The sequence below is a fragment of the Podarcis bocagei genome (assembly GCF_964188305.1).
Source record: "Podarcis bocagei genome assembly, chromosome: 8".
NCBI lineage: Eukaryota > Metazoa > Chordata > Lepidosauria > Squamata > Lacertidae > Podarcis > Podarcis bocagei.
The window spans coordinates 52,678,839-52,704,979 of record NC_138133.1 but is presented as its reverse complement, the minus strand read 5'-3'; the positions used below and the strand labels follow the sequence as shown (position 1 = coordinate 52,704,979).

The 26,141-nt window shown below is 40.0% G+C and overlaps 1 protein-coding gene and 1 long non-coding RNA gene across 14 annotated transcripts in view; one reads left to right on the top strand and one right to left on the bottom strand.

Moving 5' to 3' along the window:
• Window positions 1-26,141, bottom strand: part of LOC308593103 — an 89,859-nt gene that overhangs the window by 12,712 nt on the left and 51,006 nt on the right. Inside the window, exons 6-7 of one of the 2 annotated variants that reach the window (XR_014010707.1) lie at window positions 1,903-2,019; window positions 185-1,360 (exon numbers count right to left, since the gene is read on the bottom strand). This is a non-coding gene — a long non-coding RNA (uncharacterized lncRNA). Of the gene's footprint in view, window positions 1-184; window positions 1,361-1,902; window positions 2,020-26,141 lie in introns of those variants that run through there. The other variant, XR_014010706.1, reaches the window with a different exon arrangement.
• Window positions 1-26,141, top strand: part of ST18 (ST18 C2H2C-type zinc finger transcription factor) — a 214,091-nt gene that overhangs the window by 172,967 nt on the left and 14,983 nt on the right. For all 12 annotated transcript variants that reach the window (XR_014010624.1, XR_014010625.1, XR_014010626.1 and 9 more), the window contains 7 exons: window positions 1,335-1,439; window positions 1,942-2,147; window positions 5,414-5,625; window positions 15,079-15,324; window positions 21,634-21,746; window positions 24,777-24,839; window positions 25,442-25,510. Coding sequence is in view for 9 of the 12 variants with exons in the window: in XM_081204411.1 (XP_081060537.1) it covers window positions 1,335-1,439; window positions 1,942-2,147; window positions 5,414-5,625; window positions 15,079-15,324; window positions 21,634-21,746; window positions 24,777-24,839; window positions 25,442-25,510 (1,014 nt within the window). In the remaining 3 variants the exon portion in view is untranslated. The remainder of the gene's footprint in view (window positions 1-1,334; window positions 1,440-1,941; window positions 2,148-5,413; window positions 5,626-15,078; window positions 15,325-21,633; window positions 21,747-24,776; window positions 24,840-25,441; window positions 25,511-26,141) is intronic.

Sequence of the window (26,141 nt, the reverse complement as noted above, 5' to 3'; positions counted from 1 at the left end):
TGTATAGTGTGTACAATTTTAGGACACAATCCAGCCAAAATGAAGCACTTCTAGATTCAGTGTTTTCAGTGGTAGAGAGTTGAGCACATATTTAATGGTCCCAGTGGCATATTTGAGAGTTAAAAGTGCTTAACTTTGACTGCATTGTGCCAATTTACTTTAGTGCAGTATTGAAAATTGCAGATCAGAAGAAGAGCAAAGGTTCGTTCCCCCCATTACAGTGCTGGTCAGAGAGGAAACTCTGTCTTGTCCAGTATCAAGATTGAGGGGAAAATCTTGCCCTCTGCTCTACAGATCATTGATTTGATGAGCAGAGAGGGCATGATTTAACTCTCTCCTTCCAGCCCAGTGCAGCAGAGGGACTTGCTGCAGATGCCGTTTTTGCATTTCTGAGTTCTTGGAGGGCAGATGAAATTGCTTGGGTGAGGGTAGGGAGACTTGGCTAACAGGCAGGCAGTTCATCACTTCTGCCCGAAGAGACAGGGAAGATCTATATAAATGTGTGCTGCCCAGTCTCTGATATTATTTTTTACTTTTCCTTTGAATTGCATATTTGTATATAAGTTAAATAGTCGTGTTGCTTCACCTTAATTAATAACTAGGAACAACAGGAATTAAAGCAAATTCCAAAGGAACACAGATAAAACCAATTTTATGTGGTGAAAGCAATCTGATTTGATTCCCTTCAACCCCAAATGTACTTCTTCTCACTTCCTCAACATATGTTCAGGTTATGATTCATCATGATTTTATCCAACACACCAAAATCATTGATACATTTGGCTTGGGTTGACTTCACCCCAACAGAAATAGATACAGAAATGAGCATTATACTATGAATATAATATTTACACAGCCAATTTTACTACTGGTGGTAGTAGCGACGGGCAGGTGAGGAGTTCACAGCCCAGGGCTGAAGTATGAGTGGATGAACAAGGGCAGTCTAACAGGGCAGGTATTAAGATTCAGCATCACTGGACACCGAGGGAGAGGTCAAATGAATGGGCAGCAGTGCCGCTAGTGAGGACAAGGGCAGACCTTCCTATTGAGAACATCTTGCTCAAGAGTTGCCCAAACCTGCAACGATCAAGGGATCCTCAAAAAATGCAGGGGGGAGGAAGCCCCAGCAGGAAAGAGATGCCTGAGTTAGCTCTGGAAAGAGACATGGTTGGACTTCCATAAGCTAGAATAGTGAGATCTAGATGAACCACAGAATCATGTGGGGAGTATTTTGCTTATGCTGCCAAAATGCACTATAAAGATCCTAGATCTTTGGAGAGAAGAAATGCAGGTTGTTCACGGCTCCTCATATGTGGCAAATCTCTTTTAAACAGTCTTTCTGGTTGTCCAATTGCTGCAGCTGAAAAAATGGCAATGTCTCAGGAAAAAAATCAGCATGAGTCTCCCAAAACAGGGCAGTGCCATGATCAGGTCCACAGGTAAGCCTCACTTACATTATAACATTATAATGTGAAATGCCCTAAAATATTCCTGTTTGCTTTTTTTAAAAAAAAGAAATCAAATCCAGTGCCCTGTGGAAGACACAGGAAACTTGGAATGAGTAAACAGATTGAGGTGCAAATTTAGCCAGCTATTTCTGGTGTTTTGTTTTACTCTGTGCAGGTCAAGTGGCTTTTCCTGCATGGAGAACTAACTTTGTGACTCCTTTTCCATGAGTACAAAATGCATTATGCATGCAGTTAGTAAATGGGGTAAAAACTAGCACAGTAAGGACTGTGCATGCTCAGTTGCCACAGAATGCTAACTATTGTGGGGAATGGAAATGGGAAAACTAGGTGGGAGGGGGAATGGGATGGAGTATCCTGAAGGATGGCAAGGATGGCAAGCTGGAGTACTAAACAGGAGCACTCAGGACTGCAGCATTTTTGAAACCATACTCACTATTGTTCTTTCTTATTGTTCCCTTCATTTTCTCTGCAGAACAAACTTGGTGAAGCAACTTGAGATATCTCAGTATAGCTGCCGATCTGCTCAACCAGCACCATCCCCCAGAACCTCCTTCATTAGAGAGCAAGAGAAATGTGGGAAAGTACCATTTGACTATGCTAGTTTTGATGCCCAAGTCTTTGGCAAACATACATTGGTGCCAGCTATGCAAGGACAAACCCCGCCACAGTTCCTTGAATGTAAGTGGAAGGCAGACAAATTCAATCTCTATTTCTATATCAGCTTGCATGAATATACAAATATTATTTTATTGTGTTTCCAAAATTTATATTCTGCCTTTCATTGCAAAAAAACTGTTTCAGGGTGGATAATAACATAACAACGTTCTTGGAAGCATAAAAAATATGCACATTAGCATCTAAAACCAATGCAATCCAACCTTAATTGGACATAGCCTAGCATAGCTAAGCAGCACTGGTTGACCAAAACATTTCCAAATATACCATAGTAGGGTGATGGGAACCATATTTTACTGGACTACAACTCCCATCATCCCTGACCATTGGCCATGCAGACTGGAGCTGAAGTCTAACAACATATAGAGAGCTCTTGGTTCCTCACCTTACCATAGTAAAGGAATAGCTGGTCTCAATCACACATGCACAGTTAACTACTACTACTACTACTACTACTACTACTACTACTACTACTTATTATTATTTATACCCCACTCATCTGGCTGGGTTTCCCCAGCCACTCTGGATGGATCCCAACAGAATAATAATAATAATAATAATAATAATAATAATAATAATAATAATAATAATAATAGAAAAGCGATAAAACATCAAACATTAAAAACTTCAGTGCATCCAATACAAGTAATCTATGAGTTGCTTAATGGACTGAGGTGTCCAGTATTTATTTATTTTTACTTGAAAACGCAGCACCAAACCTATATATGGAATGTAGCACTTGATATTTGCTTATTGCCTGAAATCTGTGACACTTGTTCATAATGATTTATATTGAAAATAACCCCATAAAAATCAAGTGGACAGGATCCACTGGTCAGTTAAAAATAGTGTTGTGATATTACACTCATGACCAGTGGTGGGCTTGTCCATTAGGGTGAATGGGGCACTGCCCCAGCAACGTCACTCTGCCCTTAGGTAGCCCCCAGAGTCTGCTGCAGGACTTAAAATTAGTAAGGGAATAGCTCTGTCTTAAATTAGCTTTGGATTCCCCTACTGCTTGTCTCCTTGTCTTCTGCCCCACCAATCTCAATGGTCACCATCCGCCACTGCTCATGATCTATTTAGAAAAACTAGATGAGTTTCAAACTATTGTTCAGGTTTGAATTGCATAACGGGGGGTACACTAGTCTGACGGGTGGTGTGATATTTGTACTGATATGAGAGGAGACAGGTTGCTTTTTTGCTTCTGCTAGTGGCCCCTGACTCACAGCTGGCACACAAGTTGCTCCTTGAATTTGCATGCAGAGCTGTGTGACAAAACTGCCTCTTCCACCCCTCACCTTCCTGCACACGATCCTGTCTCCAAAGAAACCCCAAACCTTTTTTTTTTTTAAAGGCTGGGTTGAGGGTTTACCTGAATTTAGAAACTACTTTAGATTATGCACACCACAATTTGTCTGAATGGGTTAGATCCAGTCTTGTTCATACTTAAGTTAGTCATCATTGGTTTCAATGAATCTACTCTTAAGCCCCATTGATTTTAGTAGGTCTACTTTAACTGTTATCCTGTCCCTAAAGGATTTTATGCATACTCCTTGTCAAAATATAGGGCTGGTAGGTTGTATTTTCTCAATTCAAAGTCAATCCCCTCTGAACTGAAAATCCTGCCTGTAATCTGCCAGGCCTGAAGAAACTATTCCTGAGAACCTCTGATATATCTTTGTATTGAAACAGCAAACAAGATCCTGGACAATATTTCTGACATTTCTTGGGCTGCCAAAAATCTTGGCACAAATGTCATTACTACATGACTCTTGGAGTCCCCTAAGAAATAGCTGTTCACATAATTTTTGAGTCCAGAGGCTTTGAAGCAATATCATCTGGCAATTTAAAGCTTTGGCTGGGGTCCACAGAGACAACTACACATGAGCTGTGGGCACACCCAAATTGCCATTTCAGAAAGACACCCTTTTAAAATGGTGTGAAGTCAATAGGCATTGTGACAACAAAGTGCATGGGCACTTTACAAAAAGACTGCTTCCAGAGGCAATTTCAGGGTGGCATGACTGGTGCGGTCATACTGGGTGCCATGCTGCAGGGCACGCCAGACCAATGCTGTAAAACAGAGCGGGAGAGGTGGGGGTGCCAAATGTTAGTGTCACACAGGACGCTGCTGAAATTTGAGAGCCCAAAGCCTGCCACTACTGCTGCTCTTCACGAAACATTTCCCCTAGATCAGGGTTAGGGAACACCTAACTCTCCAGATGTTGCTGGACTACAGCTCCCATAATCTCTGACCATCAGCAAAGCTGCCTGGGGCTCATGGGAGTTGGAGTCCAACAATATATGAAGGTTCATCCCTGCCCAAGATTCTCTGTTTAAATTGCTCATATGCCTAATTTCTAAACCATTTCATAATAATAATAATAATAATAATAATAATAATAATAATAATAATAATAATAATATAATAGCAGCCAAGGAATTTAAAAAGATGCTTTGGTGTCCTGGGAATGGGAATACCTTCTGAAAGGGAAACACAGTGGAGGAAAAGGAAGGAAGTGCCACTGAAGTAATTGAATTTACTTCTGAGGTGACATGGGGCGCGCTGTTGGCGAACCCTAGCTCTGTTTTCTTGATTTTTAATATAGCTGACACTTACGGTATGCTCTATATTCATTTTCTTATGTATACTATAATTAACATTTGTTAATTATATTTTATTTAACTGCTCCAGCCTTCTAAGATTCAAACTGATTTCACAAGAAGAGCAGAACATTGCAGTAAACTTGAGGCAAACCATTTTTGGCTACAACCCAGCATTGTTATAGCTTAGGTCAATTAATTTTGCTTTGGTTTTATATATTATAACTCCATGGAATTCATCATGTTTATGTTAATAAAGTTTCCAAGCCCATTTGTGTTTAAATTACAGCTGAGCCAAATATTGTTTGTTCTTTATTCATCCACCACTGGACTTGATGAAAGTGAAAGATTTCTTGTGTAAGGAGTGATTAAGTCTTGAGGAAAGGACCCACAATTTAGGCTCTCACTGAAAATGGGAGCACCTGCACATTTATAAAGCAACTCTGGGTTTCTTAACTAATCTCATGATCTCATGTTTTAAATGCATTCAATTCTGATGCTTCTTAATAGCAATGGTAGAGCTCCCAGTAAAAAAACAGACTTACTTTAATGTATTATTTGCCTGTTTTTATTGTATAAAATGATAATACATAAAACCCCAGTATCTTTAACAGAGGGACAGTTGCACTCGAGCTATTTCTAATCAAATCTCTTTTCAACAGCAAAGCATTTTTCAAATCCAGGGAAATTTTCTAATCGGCTGCCTAGTGCTAGCGCCCACACACAGAGCCCTTGCCATGCCAACTCTTATGGCTACGGTCAATGTAGTGAAGACACCCACATAGCAGCAGCTGCTGCAATCCTGAACCTTTCCACCCACTGCAGGGAAGCAGCAGAGATCCTCTCCAACAAACCACAGAGTCTGTCTGCCAAGGTAGGCAAGTCCAAGAACCTGGAGGGTGTGCTAGCTACTGAACTGTGTGAATAAACTGTCTTTCATATTAGTGATTGCATTCAATTCCTTCCTTCCCTTCCAAGTGCGAAAGAGAGAGAGGGAAAAAGAGCAGCCCCTTTTTGCATGTTCTTTTGAAGAGAGATGAGAGGGTGGGGTAGGGGGAGATAGCGGAAGAAAAGAAATGCAAAAACTGTGCTGTGGAAAGTCACTATAATAATAATAAGGGAAGAAAGAGGGGGGAACTCTGACTCCAGAAATGGTTTTTTGGAGATAGTGGTGCAGAATCTGTTGAAATGAGGCTTATTTGCATGGTGCAAATACTACTGCAAGTTACCAGCATTAGTCTGGTTATTAAAATTAATAGAAATGAGATAGGGAGGGGCTATCACAGATCTCTGTTTTGCTGTTTTTGCTACTGATAATTCCACTGAATATTTTAAAGAGGTGAATAAAAGGTGTGTGTGATGCGTGATGAACATAGGGAAAGACCATTTGAATAGCCCATTGATAACTCTGCCTATTTCCTTGTAATCAAGTTTTATTTTCAGGGTGCATTAAGAGTTACAAAAGTAACTTTTGTGTTGTGAAAAACCTTGCTCCACAGGGTATGAAACACCTCTGGCTATGAAACCTGGAAAACAAACAACTTCGGCCCGTTGTTGTTGAAAGCTGAATTTAGTACCATTGGATACCATTTATAGCACCATTAGGAACTGGACCATGGTGTTGGCAGAAGCTCACATAATCCATCTTGTAGAAAAGATAGACGGGAGCAGGGCATGGAAATGGGTGATGAATGAAAAGTGTTATAGAATGGCACATACAACATTGCCTTTGTACTTGGAGACATTCTCTGGGACACAGAGAGATGTCTGTTTAGCAAGCTTTCCACTGTGTAATGCCGCAGCAGACTCATAACGACAGGATCTTGAGAGCAGTTATTCTGGCTGAAGAGATGCTTCTTCAGCGGGACTCCTGTTCCACATAACTGACTGCTTTGCCTAGTGGGAAAGCTCATCTTTTTATCGCACGGGCAAAATCAGATCAGATATCTGAGGCCTGTCTTCAGTGCAGTAGAATTTTCTGGTTTTCCTCCCCGCCCCCCTCACACCCAACTGCCGTTGCAGCAGCCAGGTTCTCGGAGCCAACGATAGTGACATCCTTGCATTCAAAGCCTGCCTATCAAGACAACTCCATTTTTAGGGCCCAGGGTGTGTTGCTGGCTATCTCTGCATCCACAGCTTTTATTCACGATATTGGCCGGAGACATTTTCTAGTGCTGGGCTATGGCAGATATTACTTTGCCACCCCCACCCCCTCTTGTTGAAAAGGAGACTGGTGCCAGAGGCTGTATTAAATTGCTTCCCCTACCTTTGGCTGACCTTAGAAACAGACCTTTCTTGCCAAAGAAAGGTAATAAAGGGACCAGGCATAAGATTATTATTGTTCTTCTTCTTCAGCTGTACACCTGTTTTGCGTTTGCCAAAAAAGCGGAAGGCAATCGTAACCACTCATGGCAGCATTTGGGGCATATAGGAGGTGGGTGGGTGTGATTTTCATCCAGAAATAATTTTTTGTGTGTATTAAAATGGTCGTCAGGCATTGTCCTCTGCCAGCCTTCACTTTTGCCAAACTTCCAGCAGGGCACGATGACAACCAGTGGTACAAAATATCTGACAGAAGAATGAGAATTAGCTTCTGGCCAGAGTGAAGGCAAGCAAAGCTCAAAGAGACGAAGTAGCCAAAATCACACACATTCTTTTTATTTGGTTTGGATAGTGCGCCTTTTTAGGAAATTGAGATTTTTAAACAGAGAAATGCATACTGCAATAGTCTATGGATGCAGGTGCCTAAACTAAAACAAATTACTGAGGTTTGAAAATATAAAGTGAATCAAATACTGTAAACTTGTTTGGTTTTAATTTGATGATCACTTTGTTTTTTTGTTCACACTGCACATTATTTTTCTTTTAATTGCAAAGATGCATTTCAAGCCTGCGCACCACCTTCTCAAGAAATGCCTTCATTTAGTTTGGATTTAAAAATAAAATAAAATTGAAAGGGTATAACTTTCTCTCCTCTCCAATCCAGCTTTTCCATGTGAACCTCCCAGCCCCTCAGAAAAGAAACCCCTACTGGTGACATCTCCTCTGTAAACATGAATGAACAGCAGTGCTTTTGTGTAAATTCTATTTGTTTCAGAGTTACTTGTCAATGAAAAGTTCTTGGTAGATTGAGTCATGAGTTTTTAAACAAAGACTGTGAAGTAACCTGCCAACATCCAGTTATTCTTCCTGAAGCCCACCATAGCTCTACTTATATCTACTAAAATAAAACAAAAAGGGAACAGCAACATAATTGGCATTAATATATCCTCTTTTTGGCCTTGCCTATAACTATCCTCTCTTTAAATGTTATCTATTCTGCTCACCATAATGCAAGAAAATATATTCTGGGTCTTGAGAATGGAATGGATGGAAGGGTAGAAATGATGCTCGCCAGCTTTCAAATTTGAACCCCAGGGATCAGGACAAAAAGCATCCCTCATTGTCTCCAGATTGTCTTATCTGTCAGTTTTATTTCCTTATTAGTATGCATTTTGGGTCAGGGCATCAGTCTCTTTCTCTCTTTTTTAAAAAAAATCCAGCTTTTTATTAAATCTGGGGGGAACACATCTGAATGGCAAAAAAAGAAAAAGGAAAAAAATCCAGGCTCTAGAAATGAGATTTATTTCAGGTGCAACATGTTTCAGAATCATTTCCTCCCTCGAGGGCATGTTTCTTGCAGCAATTCTCACCCAAGTGCAAGGGGCACTTTAGTGACTCCTCGTGACCTTTTCACTTGGTGGGAATTCCTGCCAGAAACATGCCATGTGGAAGGATCTGTTTTCAGAGGATCTGTTTCCGGACGGTACCACTTCATAGCTGTACAAAATTCAATCCACATTTATACTAGGAACATCCACCAAACACAATGCTTTAAGGCAATACATGCTTTAAGGGAAAGGTATAATTAGCAGCATAAATAAAATGATCACAAATATATTTTCCCCAAATACAATGGCAGCGATAGTGGAATCTAGGAAAGGCTCAGAGATCTCATGTGATGTTTCATATATTGTGTACAAACCTCTAGAAATTAATTTGGATAACTGAATCAGATTGCAGATATTCTACATTTGTCTACAATCAACTGCATGCAAATATAGTTAATTACCAGGAAAATTAAAAATAAAAATTAGAGTTGGTTTTGACAATCCTGATGCATTTAAATAACAAGAGCTTATCTCTCTTGTTTCATTTTTGGGGTGACTGAAAGAAAAATAAGGGATTTACCAATGATTCAGCCTTAAACACCAAGGGTTGAAGTGAAACCTTTCAGATTAACCTGTTGCACGTGGCCTTGTCCAACAATGTGGCAAAATGATTTTTGGAGCTGTTTAAGATTCACAACTTCTACTCTAATGCAAGTTGTTGTGTCATGTCATATAGTATCACATATCAATCACATCAAGACACAGTTTCCCCCAGTTTTATCTTATGGCTTATGTGGCTGCCACTCAAAGAGGAAGAAACAAGCCGTACATTCTGTCTTTCTCCTCTGAGCTGCCTCTTGCCAAGAATTCTATTTAATGTTTGCGTGTTTTCCTCCCAACATGTTTGGACAAAATGACATATACATACTGTGCCTTGAAAGAAAACAAACCAGAAAAGCAAACAGCACAAACTAGGATGAAAAACATATTTGTTTTTTCTCTCTTTCCTTGTATTAGTAATAGTGAAGTTGACAAGTGAATCAGAACTGTACCCAAAGATAATTTTTTTTTTTGTGTGTGTGTGTGTGTGTGCATGTGGGCATTTGTGTGTGTGTGTGTGTGTGTGTGAGAGAGAGAGAGAGAGAGAGAGAGAGAGAGAGAGAGAGAGAGAGAGGGAGGGAGAGAGAGAGAGGGAGAGAGAGAGCAGTGCTGCCAGAATCAAAAGAAAGGTAATCTAATTTTAAAGTTATTCCACTGTATTAAACACTAATGGTGATGTCCAATTAAGTGATACTCAGAGTAGACCCACTATCACTCACTCGAATCCATTGATTTCAGTGGGTCTACTCTGAGTATCACTTAGTTGCATACAACCATAAAAACCACAGAAAATATTTTTTTTAAAAAAATAAAATAAAAAGAACTGCTAAGTTCTTGTCAGTGGTCCCATTGTTTTTGGGCCCATTGGTCAGAACCCTGGGAGCACTGCTTCCTGAGGATCACTGAAATACGTTACATAGTACATAATTAAGTCACTGAACTTACTGCTTCAAGTTGTGGTGATGGGCATTGGCTCAGGTGTCTTTAAAGCAGGAGTACATGAGGGATAACCTGGGGGCACTTTCAGGGGTCCTGACTGAGTTGGCCAAGTAGGCCACATTTGGCCTGCAGGCCAGAGCTTCACTCCTGCTTGAAAGGAATTAGAAAGGAATATTTAGAATTAATATTTGTTTGTTTGTTGGCTATACAGTGGTACCTCAGGTTACATATGCTTCAGGTTACATACGCTTCAGGTTACAGACTCCGCTAACCCAGAAATAGTGCTTCAGGTTAAGAACTTTGCTTCAGGATGAGAAGAGAAATCATGCTTTGGCGGTGCAGCAGCAGCAGGAGGCCCCATTAGCTAAAGTGGTACCTCAGGTTAAGAAGAGTTTCAGCTTAAGAGCAGACCTCTGGAACGAATTAAGTACTTAACCCGAGGTACCACTGTACTTTGCATTGGCCACTCAATAATACATGTTCTCTAGGCAGTTCCCAAAAAATAAAATGACCAAAACATTTTTAAAAATACTATTCAACACAATAAAAGTTGCATGATTTCGTCTTTCTTTCAGGCAGATAAAAAATAAACCAGAAATAATACAGTGTCCCTCACACACTCTAAGTGACTCTAATCTCGAGAAAGAAACTTCGTGATTCTTCTTAAAGCATCGCTTACCTCCTAAAGACATTCAAAATACTGCTGGGCCAAAGCCTGCCCCCAATTTCTTAAGAGTTTTCTGCTTCACAAAAGGAACATTCCCTTTTTTGCCTCATTTGCAGAATGCTTTGGGATTGAGTCCAGGCATCTGAAGGTGGTGTGTGTGTTTTCTTTCCAATAAACATTTCTCCAGTGTCTAGCAGCCTCCTTGGCTGCCCACATCTTCTGCTCTGAAAAAGCCCCATTGGGAGGGAGGTACCTTATGATACTTTCCCCTGGGTTTTAACTGAAGGGCAGGAAGCCTGACTAATCTGTGTCTGAGTTAAGAGTTCTCACTGATTGTGTTTTTAAATGGAAAGTTTTCTCTTGTGCCTTAGAAAAAAACTTTCCTTTCAGATTTCTTTAAAAGTAAACAGATTTCACTTAACAAATAATAATGAACAGCTGACAGATGCTCAGTTGGAAGCCTTCCCATCTTCCCATGCTTACGGGAAACCCAGTCAAGGATGTTATGGGGTTTTCAGGAAGTGCAGGCACCCAGGAAGGCTGCTGAATGCAGATCACTGGATAAATTAGCCATAGGATGAAAGGACACTCTAAAAAATTCTGAGCTACCTCAGAAGTAAAGCAATTGCAACAAAAATCTGGCAACCCACCCAGGAGAGTTTCACCAACAATGTCTCCTTGAATTTTTTTGAATGCAATTTCTTTTCTTGTCATTTGGTAGAGAATGTTTAAAAAAAGCAGAAGGTATTTTCAGCATAGCACTAATGTAAACACATCTTTACTTTGACAGGATGAAAATAAGCTGTATAAATAAAGCAGGCAATTCTATCCTTTAGAAATGTTCTTTACTCTCTGTTTATAATCACTTCAATGCAGATATTTAAAAACATTCGAACAATAAAGAACACTGAAAGATCTACTAGTAAGGGCAGGATGTGGGTGGGGGGAGAGAGAGAGAGAATCTGATAGTCTTCCACCTGGCGTTGGTTGAGACTGCAGCAAAAGTTATAGCAATTTTATATTGGACTGAATAAAAAGGCCATGCTGTAAACATGGGATCCATCCTCCTGTGAGCACAAGGGGCTATTTCTCTGTGACTGTATTTGATTGTTGTGTACATCTGTGAGCTCACTTAAACCCCATCTGCACTCTTGTTACACAACCCGGGTATTTTTTGATCTGAATTAGGTACATACTCACCAACCCAACTCCCTTGCACATCAGAAGATAGCCCTCGCCAGTATCTTCATATTCACATCAACAAACGTGTATTGTCTTCCAACCAAGCCTCTTTGGTGCTGCTAAATGAGGCCAGATTCCCAACTGTCAGATGTGTTTCCTGACATGTTTGGATCTGTGATTTAATTTGAGAAGACTTTGACTGTTTTATGGAATTTGTTTGCTGTTGTCTCCTGCCTTCTGAGTTGCTGGTATTTTGTCAGTGACAGAAAATCTGCACTATTTATGGTTTTTGCACTATAAAACTACTGCATCCCCCATTGCATGGCATCTTCTCCTAAGCCATCTGTCACAGAGGTCTGGCATTTTATGTGAATGTTGGTCAGGCAGACTTAACCCAAGTTTTTTTTTCCTCCCCTATGAAAAATGTCAGCAACTACAATGTTTAGCATTTTACTTTACAGTGGCCATTAAACTTGATTACTTGTAGCTCTGTTTCATGGCTGTACTTATATATCAGCTATGAAGCCAAAAAAACACAAGGGTAATCATGGCAACAATGTGCTCAGGTCCTGGGAAGTTCAGCTGGCAGTGATACAGTTAATATCTTGGATTTTTGTAAGTAAGGTTTTTTTTAATGCTGATATAAAAATGTATTTGATATTATACAGATGGCATAAGATGTTGTGGTTACTAAGTTATTATCCAGGATAAGCTGTACTGTCAAAGTCGGGGCTTAAAACTATCACAGGAGATTAAACTATTTACTAAAAAGGGGCAAAAAGATATAACGAAAGCATCTTAGTGTATGAACATATTAGAAGTGTATTTACTTCCCATAAGTATAATAAAGCATATCTCTCTTTAAGCTGGGGGATTGAAAATGTGGACTTTGTCATACGAGAGGAACAAACGCAAGAGTTTCTAACTTGCACTCTCTCAGGCAATTGGCCTGATTATTTTCAACTTTTCAAAAGGAACTGAGATGAACTGATCTTTTTTTCTAGGCCTGTGTCTAAGCATCATGCAGGCATAACATTTCCTGGCTAGTGCTTTGAGAAGCAGCATACAGTGCTACAGCTGGATCACATTATGTCAAAATGAGTTATTTTTCTCAGGAATTGTTCTGCTAACTGGATGCTGCTACCAGGATTGTCTATGTTAAGTGGTTGGCCTTCTTTCAATCAACATTGTACCTGACATCTACATTCACAACTGGATGCCATTGAGATATTTGCTGACTGTACAAAGTTTGAGGAACATTTGACTCTCCTTTTGATTGTGGGCAATGTTCAAAACTCCCTCCCCTTTCTAGCCAACCAGCTGAGTTGTTTGTCAGGCATGTGAGGTAAAGTGTTAGGCTAGATACTGTTAGACAATATGAGACCTCCAAGGCCAGGCACAGCCACAGGATTCCATCAAGCAACAAGTTAGTCATCCCAGGGGAGAAGTAGGCTGCACATGGACTCACTTGACCCTTCATTTCCAGGTGTTGGTTATTTTACTCTGCATTTTAAAGAAATATCTGGAATAATTGATCCAAGATGACTGGGCCCGGCTTTGACCAGGGAGGGTGGGATACAAATAAAAAAAATATTATTATTATTTATTATAATTGTATGCCTGGTATGTAACTAGTGCTTTGGAGTTCTGCATAGTTCTGCTCTTAAGGAGATGCATACCCGAAACACTATTCCACATATCACCCATCCATCCCTAAGCAGCATCTGGCTGTCTACTGAATCTCTCCATTGGTTAATTGCTCCTCCTCTTCCCTTCCACAGTTAGAAGAAAAACTTTCCTCTTCTTCTAGTCCACACATCTTGGATGTGTGATATAGATTTCCCCAGTGAATTTCTCTGGCTGTTCTGTCAGATACAATACAAATGAACAGGCAAGGGTTTATGGAAACTATTGCCATAGTGAATCCTTGCCTCTTCTGAAGCTCTTTGGCCTGACTGTTGATGAAGCACTGTGCCATGAGGCAAAGTGAGTTAACCACCTCAAGTGACAGGATCCACAGGGGCAAGAGATCTGGCCTCCAATGAATGCATTGGCTGTTACTGTTGCTGCAATGGCACACCCCTTGCAGGCCAGATCTGTTGGTCTCCTCCTACCCTTGTTCCCAGAGTGGATCTTTATTGCCTCCATGTTCCTGATGTAGATTTTCACTCACCATTTCTTCCTTGGTGGGGGACACCATTTTGTGGTATGCCTCAGGTGCCAAAATGTCTTGGGCTGGCCCTGATCAATCATAACCAGATAATCCAGTGCAGTGCCCCAGCTTTCTGTACTATAACGTCCTGGGAGGCACATGCTATTTGACTGGTGCAGGGGGCAGACGTTCTAACCTGTGTAGACACTGTTGTACAACTACTAACTTAACTGGTAGATTTCTCTGTACAAATGAGAAGAGTGTGCTTTCGCACCGAGAACTTGCTTGCAGGCTTTGTGTAGGCTTCTGGTTGGCCACTGCAAGAGCAGGCTGCTGGACTAGATGGTCCACTGGCCTCATCCAGCAGGCTCTTATGTTCTTAATAAAGTGCAGCAGATGAGAAATATGATTCACACATAACATTCAGAGGCATGACAGAGTTTGGCCTTATGGCAGAATAAGGGTGACCATGAAGAATAATAGCTTGCATCTCAGTCCACAAGGGAGCTCTGCATTTCAGGGAAGGACACAGTCTGGACCTCTTGATTACAGTAAACCTTTTAAAAGTTCTTTATAATTCAAGCTCCATTTGAGATAAAGTGAGATTGTCACTGATATATAAAAGACCCATGACAAATGCTCCCCTTGGGTCTGATTTGTACATTTGTTTCCCCTCCCCCTCTGATACAGATGTTGCAATATTGTGAGAGAGTGGGGGTGGATGAAATGTAATAATAATACTGTTGATGAGCTAAGCAGTGAATTAATGCTTTTATCTGAAAAGGGATCATAGTTCTCTGTAAAAGTGAAATGATTCAGGAGATTTAATGCTAAACTTTTTTGTAAAAAACCCCCCTCAGATTTAGTACATATAGTTTACATTTAAGAAGCATCTTATTCTGCTTACTGTGTTTAAGCATAGAAACATGGAAAGAGCATTATAGAGGTATCTCTTAAGTCTGCCTAAGAATTAAATATTAACGGGTATAAATCGAAAAGCTGGTTTTTTAGATTTAGATAAATTTAAATAAAAGCAGGCATTTCCACTTATCCCTTAAAAGCTCTGCAAGTCTTATTATGTTGTTGCTGCAAACTGTTCACACTCTAAACATTTCTCTCTTTCCCCTTGCGTATCAGGGAGCTGATATAGAAGTGGATGAAAATGGCACCCTGGATTTGAGCATGAAAAAGAACCGGCACCAAGAAAAGGGTACTCCGCTAACGTCTTTCAGTACAACAGTTCCCACTCCTGCCTCTTCTCCCTTCAAAACAGGCAGCATTCTGGTCAATGCCACCTTCTACCAGGCGTTGTGTGAAAAGGAAGGATGGGATACGCCAATCAACTATAGCAAGAGCCAGGCGAGAAAGGGGGAGGAGAAAGAGGTATATTTTTTGTTTATCACAATACACCATGGAGGGAATTGTTGCTCTTGGAATAATTTATTTTACAGTACCCAGTTTGAGCTATGGCAGCTAGTACTCCACTCCTAACGCCATGTGCAAGTCAATGGCACCATTCATTTTGGTGGGAGTAAGAATGAGACAGTGTACTAAGAATTAGGGTGCTAATGAGGATTTTTCCTTCCTGGCCTATAGGAAGGATGTGCAGTTAGAACCATTATGAAAGCCAGTGAAGTTATGATCCTGTATCCAATTACCTGGGAATAAGTCCTATTGAACTCAATGAGGCTTACTTCTGATTAGATGCATACAGGATTGCATTGTAAATCATGCATTCTAGAAAGCATGATCAGTATTCCTAGAAAGTAGCATCGCATTTTGGGAACCAGTTTATGTAGGGAATAATGAAAACATTTTAAATCCTTAAAAAATAAAAGAAAGAAACTGCATGAGATTTTTCCAGCTCTGTATATATGATATGATCAATATATAATTAAAGTTCACACTTCCATGATAGTCGTTAAGAATTAAGAAGTTATGACAATGCTTTATCTCTGATCTGCTATGCATTCATATTCTTTATACATCATGATTTAGAGAAATGGTAATTTTTGCTTTGCTAGCAATATCACTCCTTTAAGAGATTTGATAGAACAATGAAGCTCTTCCAAAGGCTTTTCTCTCTCTCAGCAAACTCAACATTAAATCTTAGCATTTAAAATACTTTTATTCAGTCCAACCCTTTGGCTACACATCTCTTATCCCTAGGGAAATATGAGGTCAAAATATAAAAGTCTCTGCTATCCTGTGATCAAACTCATAAGGCTAAGATTTGTGAAGTACAGACTTCCTGGATTAATGTGCAGGCCTGCCCAATCATATGTAAAATGGTGCTACACTTACAAAGCAATGATGTAGGGGCTGCAACCTCTGTCCACTGCTTCCCATTGGCATCCTGCAGCCTCTCCCCCAAGGTCATTTTTTTATCCAGTCTGGTACTGACACTGGAAGTGAATCTGGCTAGGGAGGGGCCATAAAGGCAAGCAATGAGCAAGAGCCCCTGACTATCCACCCTTCCCCCCACACACTTCAAATTGCATCTCTGCTGCCTGTTAAGCATAAAATTATGCTCTACATGGGGCTCCCTTTGAAGGCAACTCAGAAACTGCAATTAATTCAGAATGCGGCAACTAGACTGGTGACTGGGAGTGGCCACCGAGATCATATAACAGCGGTCTTGAAAGACCTACGTTGGCTTCCAATACGTTTCCAAGCACAATTCAAAGTGTTGGTGCTGACCTTTAAAGCCGTAAACGGCCTCGGTCCTGTATACCTAAAGGAGCATCTCTGCCCCCATCGTTCAGCCCGGACACTGAGATCCAGCGCCGAGGGCCTTCTGGCAGTTCCCTCATTGCGAGAAGTGAGGTTGCAGGGAACCAGCGGAGGGCCTTCTTGGTAGTGGTGCCTGCGCTGTGAAACACCCTCCCATCAGATGTCAAGGAAATAAGCAACTATCTTACTTTTAGAAGACATCTGAAGGCAGCCCTGTTTAGGGAAGTTTTTAATGTTTAATGCTGTATTGTGTTTTTAATCATTGGTTAGGACCCACCCAGAGTGGCTGGGAAAACCCAGCCAGATGGACGGGGTATAAAGTATTATTATTATTGTTATTATTATTATTGTTGTTGTTATTATTATTATTATTATTATTATTATTATTATTATTATTATTATTAAACTGGTATAGATCCATGTTTAAAGACACAGATCTGCTGCTGTCATCTGTAGCTTGACCCAAAGCTAATGCTCAGATTTAGTCGTTAAAGAAACCAAGCACATTTAAAAAAAAACAACCCACACATAAGCCGCATCCCATTTACTCCTCTGTGTTCCTCACAAAGACACTAGAAGAGAACATCAATATGCATGTCAACATGGCACATCAATTTGGCCTACAATAGAAACTGAATAGAAAACAAAAAATGCAGCTGTGGTCTCCTGCCCACCCCTTCATAAATAAGACAAATATTTACATAAAGTAATTCATCATTTGTAAGAGATACTGTACTAAATTATAATTTAAACCTGGTGATTTCCTTGATTTTTGTTATGTTCTTTTCATTTTTGTGTTTATTGAGCTTTGGCAGGATGTTGTGGGGTGTTTTTTTCTGCTTGTTTGTTTGTTTTCTTCCCCCCTCCATCTTTTTGGCCATGTTTTCCATAGGAACTTGTTGCCAGAGCTAGGCAAAGTGGAGGTTTATTTGGACTTTCTCTTATGACAAAAAAATAAATAAAAAATCAGCATTGACCCTTTTATGCCAACCGACTGACACTTTGATAAATTAACAGAAATCAGAACAGTTTGTTCAGCTTTATATATCCCTGTAACTTAGGAACGGTACAGACAAAATGGCTGCCAGGTGGAGGCCATATTACTATTTGCTGCCATAGTGGTTTCATACTGAGCAAGCTATTTGTGGTCAAAAAGCAGAAAATTAGAGTTTCCTCTCCATGTCAGTGAAAATTTTGGGAGTGAAGAGTCTGTGGGATGTTAGCATCCGGAATGCATACGTAAAGGGTTAATTGCAAGAGATGTAGAACTCTGCGATGTCATATGCCTGAGGCAGTTCTGGCAGTTATTTCAGTTATGGCAGTTAGTTTAAGAGTCTTAACAGTTAGAGCAGCAGGTATGTTGTGTTAGGCTGCTGTCTGCCTCAGAGTTTCAGTCAGTCTGTAAATGTTAGTCAGCCTTAGATACAAATCTATGTAAGATGTTTTAGCAACTTAAGTATCACCTACCTGCATTGTATATTTAATCTGTAACTGCAAGTACAAAAAGTTATATGTTATTTGAACTTTAAAACAGAGTGTCTTGCGTAATTTTTATAGGAAGGAAAAAGAGAACTAATTAAAGGGCCAAACAACCCAGGGCTTTCTTCTGCATACTCTGCAAACGGGAACTAATTCCCACATAGTATGGGACAAAATTCCTGAATCTTTTGGATAACTGCTGCATACCAATATTAAGCACAGAACAGCTACTTAAACTTGTGATACAACTGCTCAGATTTCAGTTCTAGAGGATCACTGGTCCATGTAGCTTAATATTGCTTGCACCAGAGGTAGCCAAACTGGTGGTCCCTCTACCACACACGTATATTTTAACTCTGACCTGCCCCAGCTAGTCAATGATCAGGGATGGTGGTGGTAGTAAAAGAGGCCACTTCATTGACTCCCATGGTCAGCACTGACTAGCAATGACCCTCCACGGTTTCCCAACCTGACTTGGGAGATACAGGGAAATGAACCTTATACCTTCTTCACAGAAAGTATTTTTCTACTTGCTTAGCCATGACTGTTTCCTCAAATAACATGCTGCAATAAGTCACTTGCAACAAGCAACCATTTTAAAGCTGTGCCTTCATGCTAGTCATTATGTGTGTGTCTTCTGGTCCTGAGCAATCTCACAGGTGATAACAAAAACAAAACAAAACACCTTGTGCTGAAGTGACACTCTCCTTAGGCAGACAATTGCCATACAGGCCCACTTTTTGTTGATGTTATTGTTTAGCATCTTGCTTTAAATTTCTGGCAGCAGCACCCAGGGCAAAGGGGTTAGGAGAACACGAGGCTGGCTGAAACATGTTAGATGCAAGTGGGTATGATCAGAGGACTATACAGAAGCCACGAGGAAAATAAACCACCAAAGAGTTATGTGGCAGCTTGTGGTGCTTGTAGAGAAAAAGGACAAGGATAAGCCGATCTTGTTCCTAGCTTGTGACAGGGGTAGTAATTGCAAGACAAGATTGCTGTGCTTGTTCCTATCTCTGAGACTGACCTTGCTAAAGAAGTGCCTTATCTTCCTGGGTCTTCAGCAGTTGTTGCATTTGTGGTGATGGAAGAGGAAGAGGAGTGTGTTCGTTGTGAGACAGATGCTCACATTTCAGTCTAAGACATGCTAAAACGTTTGTTAATAAAGAAGTCCTAAACCAGGATAATGAGTGAATTCAATATAAAATTACTTCGATTCAGCTGGTATTGATTTGAACCCATCCAATGAACCAAACTCACAATTGGGTCCTGTTGCTGGTGGTATGAGCCAAGTTTCCAAAAGGGCAAATTGTTCCATAGTGAATCTAGAAAATCCCTGGAGATAGTTATGGGGTTTATCCAATAGATTGCAGCTGTAGAAGTAAAAAATATAACAACCCCAAAACATTTCTGTGAATTAAACAAAAGACTTTGGATCTGAGTACATAAAACCTTGATGGAGACAATACTGTATACAAAAATTGCTGCCAAGATTTTCAGCACATAGACATTCTAAGCTTAAAAGTTGTGGGTTTTGTGCACCACTCTTTTAAAAAAGATCTGAAACTTTAACAGAATACTATTTCCTCCACAAGTCAAGCTTGCATCATCCAACCCACAAGCTTCCTGATCCTCCAAAGTCAACTTACTGTCTCTGAAATGTTTTGGGTTTTTTTAATTCTACAGCTTTTCCAACACTAGATAACAGCAGGAGTCTTAGAAACTTCTCAAATTATAAGGGTGTAAGTTACCTCAAAGTAAAATAAAATAATCTATTTTTAATTTATTTTCTGGTTCATATGCACAACAGTTGGCTGATTTTGTTGGTCATTTCTAGAAAATATTGTCTCCCTCGTACACTGAGAAATGGCCTGTCCAGATGCCCCTTAAAAAAAATAATCCTGAATTTGGAAGAGGCTCACACTTTCTCCAAAAGGAAAGTGCTGAGAAATAACTGGAGCTGTCAGTTTAGTTCAACTGTCAGTTCTCCAAAGATTCCAGGGTTTAAAATGTTGAAAGTGCCAGATGCTATTATCTGTTATTCGTGTTGTCATTATGTTCTGGTCTTTGCAGAAATCAATATAAATGTCCATCTGCACATTAATGGAATTTCATTCATTTATTTTTGTCGTCCTGTGTGCACATAGGAATATGCGCACTGGCAAGAACTCAACTTGAAACTAGTGGAGCTTCCCTGCCATCCCCAGTAACGCCCCCCCCCCCAACACATACACACAAATACAGTCTGCAGTTTGGCAGACTGTTCTGGAAATAATGGGGAAGTTCAGCTTTTGTACACATCCCCCCCCCCACTTTTGTTAAAAAAAAAATAGAGCTCTTAACTGGAAGTAAGCTTGTTATCAGTGGTACCTTATTTCTCTGAATCAACTGACCATAGTAGTCAGCACTTGTGATGCACATGAATGGCCTCTCAAGATTCTCCTTCCTATTTATTGTTTGAATATTTGTGACCTGCACTTTCATAGAATCCTATAATTGTAGAGTTGGAAGGTACCTAAGGATCATCTAATCCAACCCCCTGCAATGCAGGAATATGCAGCTGTCCCATACACAGATTGAACCTGCAACCTTGGCATTCATGCAATATATTAAGGTGGCTTAGAGCATGCAATACAGCATGCTTACAGCATGCAATGCAATAAAAGCAATCAATCTAGGTAAAACATAATTAAAACAGCAATAAAGCAGCAATAGATAACGGCTGGTTAAAAAGAAAAAAATGTGAGGGCCTACGTAAAAAATACAGCTTTTAAGAGATGTCTGAAAGAAAGCAGGGGCAGTTCTTGCTGAAGCTGCACAGGTCATGAGTTCCACAGGACAGGGCTTGCTATGCTAAAGCCTTGGTTCCTAGTGAAGGCAACTGAACCCTAGGGGCTGAAGCAGGGTCAGCCCAAGACATTCTGGTACCTGCAGCGAATCACAATATGGTGGGGGCCCCTCGCTACCAGGGAAGAAGAGATGAATGAAGATTAGGATCTGCTGCCATCTCACCTTGCCTTGTGGGTGGCTAGTTTTGGGCTAGGTAAACCTCCAGAAGGGCTCCATCAGAGATATTATCAGCAGATGAATTAGGGGAGCATTTTCACTAAATTTCCCCAAGGACAGGAGAAATTCTCAAACCGTTTCTTAGGGCTGAGGCTTTCCATTAGCAGGGGCCATAGGTTGGCACCTTAACTCTGCCCATCCCAAGGCTTTGTCTTGCTGATGTTGCAAGCAGCAGCTGCTATGTTGGCAGTTTGGGCACCATTTTTCACCCTGCTAAGATGGGAATGGTGGCCATTGCACAAACAAAAGATGGAGCATATTGTGATAACATTCTAAATTGTAATAACATTCCTAGGGGAAAAGGGGGCGGGAGAGAGAGATTCAGAAATAGGTCTTCTGAGAAATTTTGGTTCAGCTCTAGCTACCAGTATTGTGTTGAAGATAGAAGCACCTCATTCTTTTCTGTTATTTCAGAAAGATCCTGCGAGCTGTCCTGAAAGCCTGGATGAAAAAAGATACTCAGATGTCTCGGTTCCTAGTCCAAAATCTAAGCTCCATTCAAGAGATCTCAAAAAGGAACTGATCACGTGAGTCACAAAACATTCCTTTCCTTCTTGTTGTCTATGGGCTTGAGAAGTCCACACACTGCTGATTTGCCCAGGGTGAAGAAATGCTGGATCTCGTCCCTAATATATACTGCAGAATATTGGGTGCCATTACATCTTCCTTTTTAGCACTGGACTTTAAATCTCTGGGTAGATTTGGGGCAATATTCTCCTTTAATTTTGGCTCATGCCACGTAGCAAGTATGAAAACTTCAGGGAAATGATCACTTCATAAACAGGTCATCCATATCCTGCATGGGGTTGGATCCCACAAATAATTACCGTATTTTTCCGTGTATAAGACTAGGTTTTTCCCTTTAAAATAATGTCAAAAATTAGGGAGCGTCTTATACTCTGAGCCATCTCCCACCATTTTCTTAAATCTGAATCCCCCAAAACAGGGGGTGTCTTATACATGGGGGCATCTTACAGATGGAAAATACAGTAGTTCCTGTTTGCTGTACCTGAAATCAGTCTACAGACAGGCCTGTTTGAATGCTACAATTCTGTGGGAACACAAAACAACAACAGAATGTGTTCGTTGCAAAAAAATTAACTTTGCCCAAGAAGAGCTAGGTTTCTAATAGAGCAGTTGTTGACATGTAATAGAGCAGTTCCTAATCAGTCAGTTTCATATGATCAACGTATCATTAATAGTTGATATTCTTTATCTTTCTCTGGCAGCATTCACAAGATGGTTTATTCCGTTTTACACTTGTTCTTAGCCAAAAGGCTGAGAAGTGTTTCCGTTTTCACAATGCTTTCCTAACTATTAATTGCCACATTATATTTCAGTTTCCACATGATATATAAGCCACGTCTAGAATATACTGGGATATAGCACAAGTTTATCACTCATTTCCACATGATTTGTCAACGGGTTTTTTTCTGGAAGCAAATAACACAGAAATGAGCACTAAGCTTGTGCTATATTCCACTATAGTTCCAGAGCTGGCTTTTACACCATGTGTAAGCTCAAACATAATGCAGAACTTAATAGATAGGAAGAAGTTGTGAAAATGGAATAAACAGCCATCTCTGTTTTTTATAATTTCATTTATTCATCACCAAATACTTTGATATCAATTCTATGCCTGACGTTTGCCTTATGGATTTAGAAGCCCTCCTCCAGATATTACTGTTCCCATGGGCCAAATCTTCTTTGACACAGCATGCCTCAATCTAAATCTAAAGACTGCTCACCATATTGTATCCACACTTATGTGTTAGCTTTGCCTTTTTTAAGAACACAAATGTTGATGAAGCTAGCAGAAGGAAAAGCAATAATTTCCCCAGTGACACTTTATTTTTATTTTTTACTATTTATTAAATTTCTATTTAAAGATCTGTTGCTGTGTGACATTAATTCCAGGGATCCACACAGCCATTTACTACCTTAATAACTGAACATAATTTCTTCTCTCTATAGTTACAATAATTCCAAGCCTTGTATGGGATTTTAAAGAATCCGTAATACTTGCTCTGCATGCTGATGTGTACCCAAAATGTGCTTGTCTACACAATTTAATTCATAAACACTTAAGACTCGCCATTTAAAGATTCTAAAGGTAACACTGAGGGCAGAGGACATTTACTAAATATTCACCGGCAGAATAGGTAGTTTAGTGAGCAATACAAATGGCTCCATCATGAGGAAGCACCTATAATGACAATAGCAATTGTAAAGAAAAATTCTACCTCTGAGGTTCAATTACAATGAACTTTCTTCATTATAAATATAGATTACATATTTTTAAATATTAATGGTCTCTCTGATGATTATATTTATACCAAAGCAGCTGTATGACACAGAATGGAATAAGTTGTCTAAATGATACACTAGTTCTTAAAAAAAAATATGGTGCATTCTATGCTTGTTTTTAAAATATTACTTTGTGGTCCATGCATCAGCAGTGTTTTGGGAGGATTAACTAAGAGAATAATTTTGCTTCTGAAGAAATAAAAAAGTAGTAGCTGGGACCAAAATGCAGTCTCTGGATTTTTCAAAGTAATTGGGGGGGGGGGGGCTAACAATTAACCTGTAGAAAATTGGAATAGGTGAGCCCTTTTTAGAAAAGGGCAGTTTCTCATATCCTAGGGCCCTCAGGTTCATGATTGTTAGTCCTTACAGTGTCTTGGTGAAGTTGGGCCATCTAAATCATGAGATCACATCAGCTTTTAATATCACATATATTGTGAATATATAGCAAGGGGTGTGAATCCAGATCCATACACAACCTTTTTTAAAAACATTAAATTGAACTTTCCCCCCTGGAAAAAAAATATCCTGTGGTGAATTAAGTGTCTATGGGCACCCAATGCTGAACTAGTATAGCGTTTTTACAAGAATATGAAAGTTATTGCATCCATGCCTTCTGAGAATTTTCAGCTCAGCTTTGAACTCATCTTCACTGTCATAATATGATTGATGTGATAAGAAAAAGGTACTATTATGAAATGTATCATTTCAGACAAATGTAAGGATGGTTCATACACATAAGCATCATCTTCCCATGCCTCTCCACATTATTGTGTATCACTTAAGACAGCATTTGAGCATGGAAGCAGTACATAAATGAATGAATCGTAATACACTTGGAGAAATATTAGCACAAATTAGGAAATGTAGTGTGGAAACCATTGGGTGGTACTTGACTAAATTTTACACAGAGTAGACATACTGAAATGAATTGCCCTAACTTCCTCATGTTCATTAATTTCAGCGGGTTTACTCTGAGTAAAATTTATTTGACTATCACCTAAGTTCATTTTTTTTGTTTGCAATGGCATGAAGAAAAATTGATGTAATCACAGAAAGGCCTGAGGGTATCTCTCACACTAATATTTCTTGGCACAGTAGGACACCTCATATATATCTATGGGTATGTAATAGAGGGGTGTTCCCATTCATGTGGGAAACAATTATCCATCTTTGTATGTTTATCGCACAGTTCAATAAGAGAGATGTACAACAACTGTATGTGTGTCTGCATTTCCATTTTATTTCCTTAGGTGTCCAACACCAGGATGTGATGGCAGTGGTCATGTGACAGGAAACTATGCATCGCACCGCAGGTAAAAAGTGAGAGCAATTAATAACAAAATGAAGGCATGACATTGTGGACTTTTTACTTACAAACCTGTTCCCATAAAAAAAAACCCTGAGCAATTTAGCAATAAAAACATATAAAAACACAGAGCTGAAATCCAGTACAGATGTAGATGGGGATAAAAATCTCCATTTAAAAGGAAGGTCTCCAATAAGTACCAAAAATATAACAGAGGCAGAGCTTGTTGGATATGTAACAGGAGAGTGTTCCAAAGGGTAAATGCTACTAAAGGCCCAGTTCCTACATTGTGCTGAATGGAGCTCCATATGCAATGGTTTCTGTGATGACCAAGGTCCAGCTTACAAACAAGTCCCTGTAGCAGTTGAAATGCATCATCTGAGCAAGAAGGAGCTCTGTGGCCTATGAGGGATACACAGCTGTATCAACTACTACACTCTTCCTTCACATCCCTATGGGGATGAAGGAACTAAGAAGGGATTTCTTTACAAGCGGTTGGTCTGTGATCTGTTTTTTTTAATTTAATGGTTAAATATTTTTAGTGCAATCTTTTAATATTTGCTGAGGTATATTCAAGGAAGCCTATTTCACGTTTGTTTTTTTCCCTAGTGTTTCTGGCTGCCCGTTGGCTGACAAGACCCTAAAATCCTTGATGGCTGCCAACTCTCAAGAGCTCAAGTGAGTATTAGTATCAAAGGAGAGGGAGGGGTTCATTGCTGTTCTCTTCCTACATATTTTACTTACTTCAATACCCAGTCTGCTTGTTCAGCAACAGGAACCAGTAGAGCTGCGGAGCAGATGTTTGCTCAGCCTTTGGGGTAACAACTCCAGCTTCCTGTAGAATGCACTAGTCCAGCTCTTGCTCCAGTGCTAGGTTTTGGTCATGGACACATGATATGGTGTCCTGGATATGGTGGCAAAGGGTGACAGGTAGCCAGGCAGGGGAATAAGCCTGGATAGTTACAAATGCTCTCAAAGCAGGCCTAAAGATGTCTGACTCCCTATTGTCCAGGGACTGCATGATTATTAATTCACTTCTGAATTAATTTCAAACAGGAAAACTCCACACATCAATATTTTGTTACAGGTCTCATAGTTAACTATTTTTCCACATGTGACAGCCATGTCCAAAAGAGAGATACTAACAGGCTTGGGGAAACTCCAGGGGTTGCAGAAGTGCAGAAAAGATTAGGGAAAATACTTTACTGTGGGACCCCAAAAGCATAACTTGAATAGAAACACTCTACAGTGGAATATTTTGTTGCAGATCCCACTAGTCATTGTCTAACTTCTACACCTCTGCCATTCT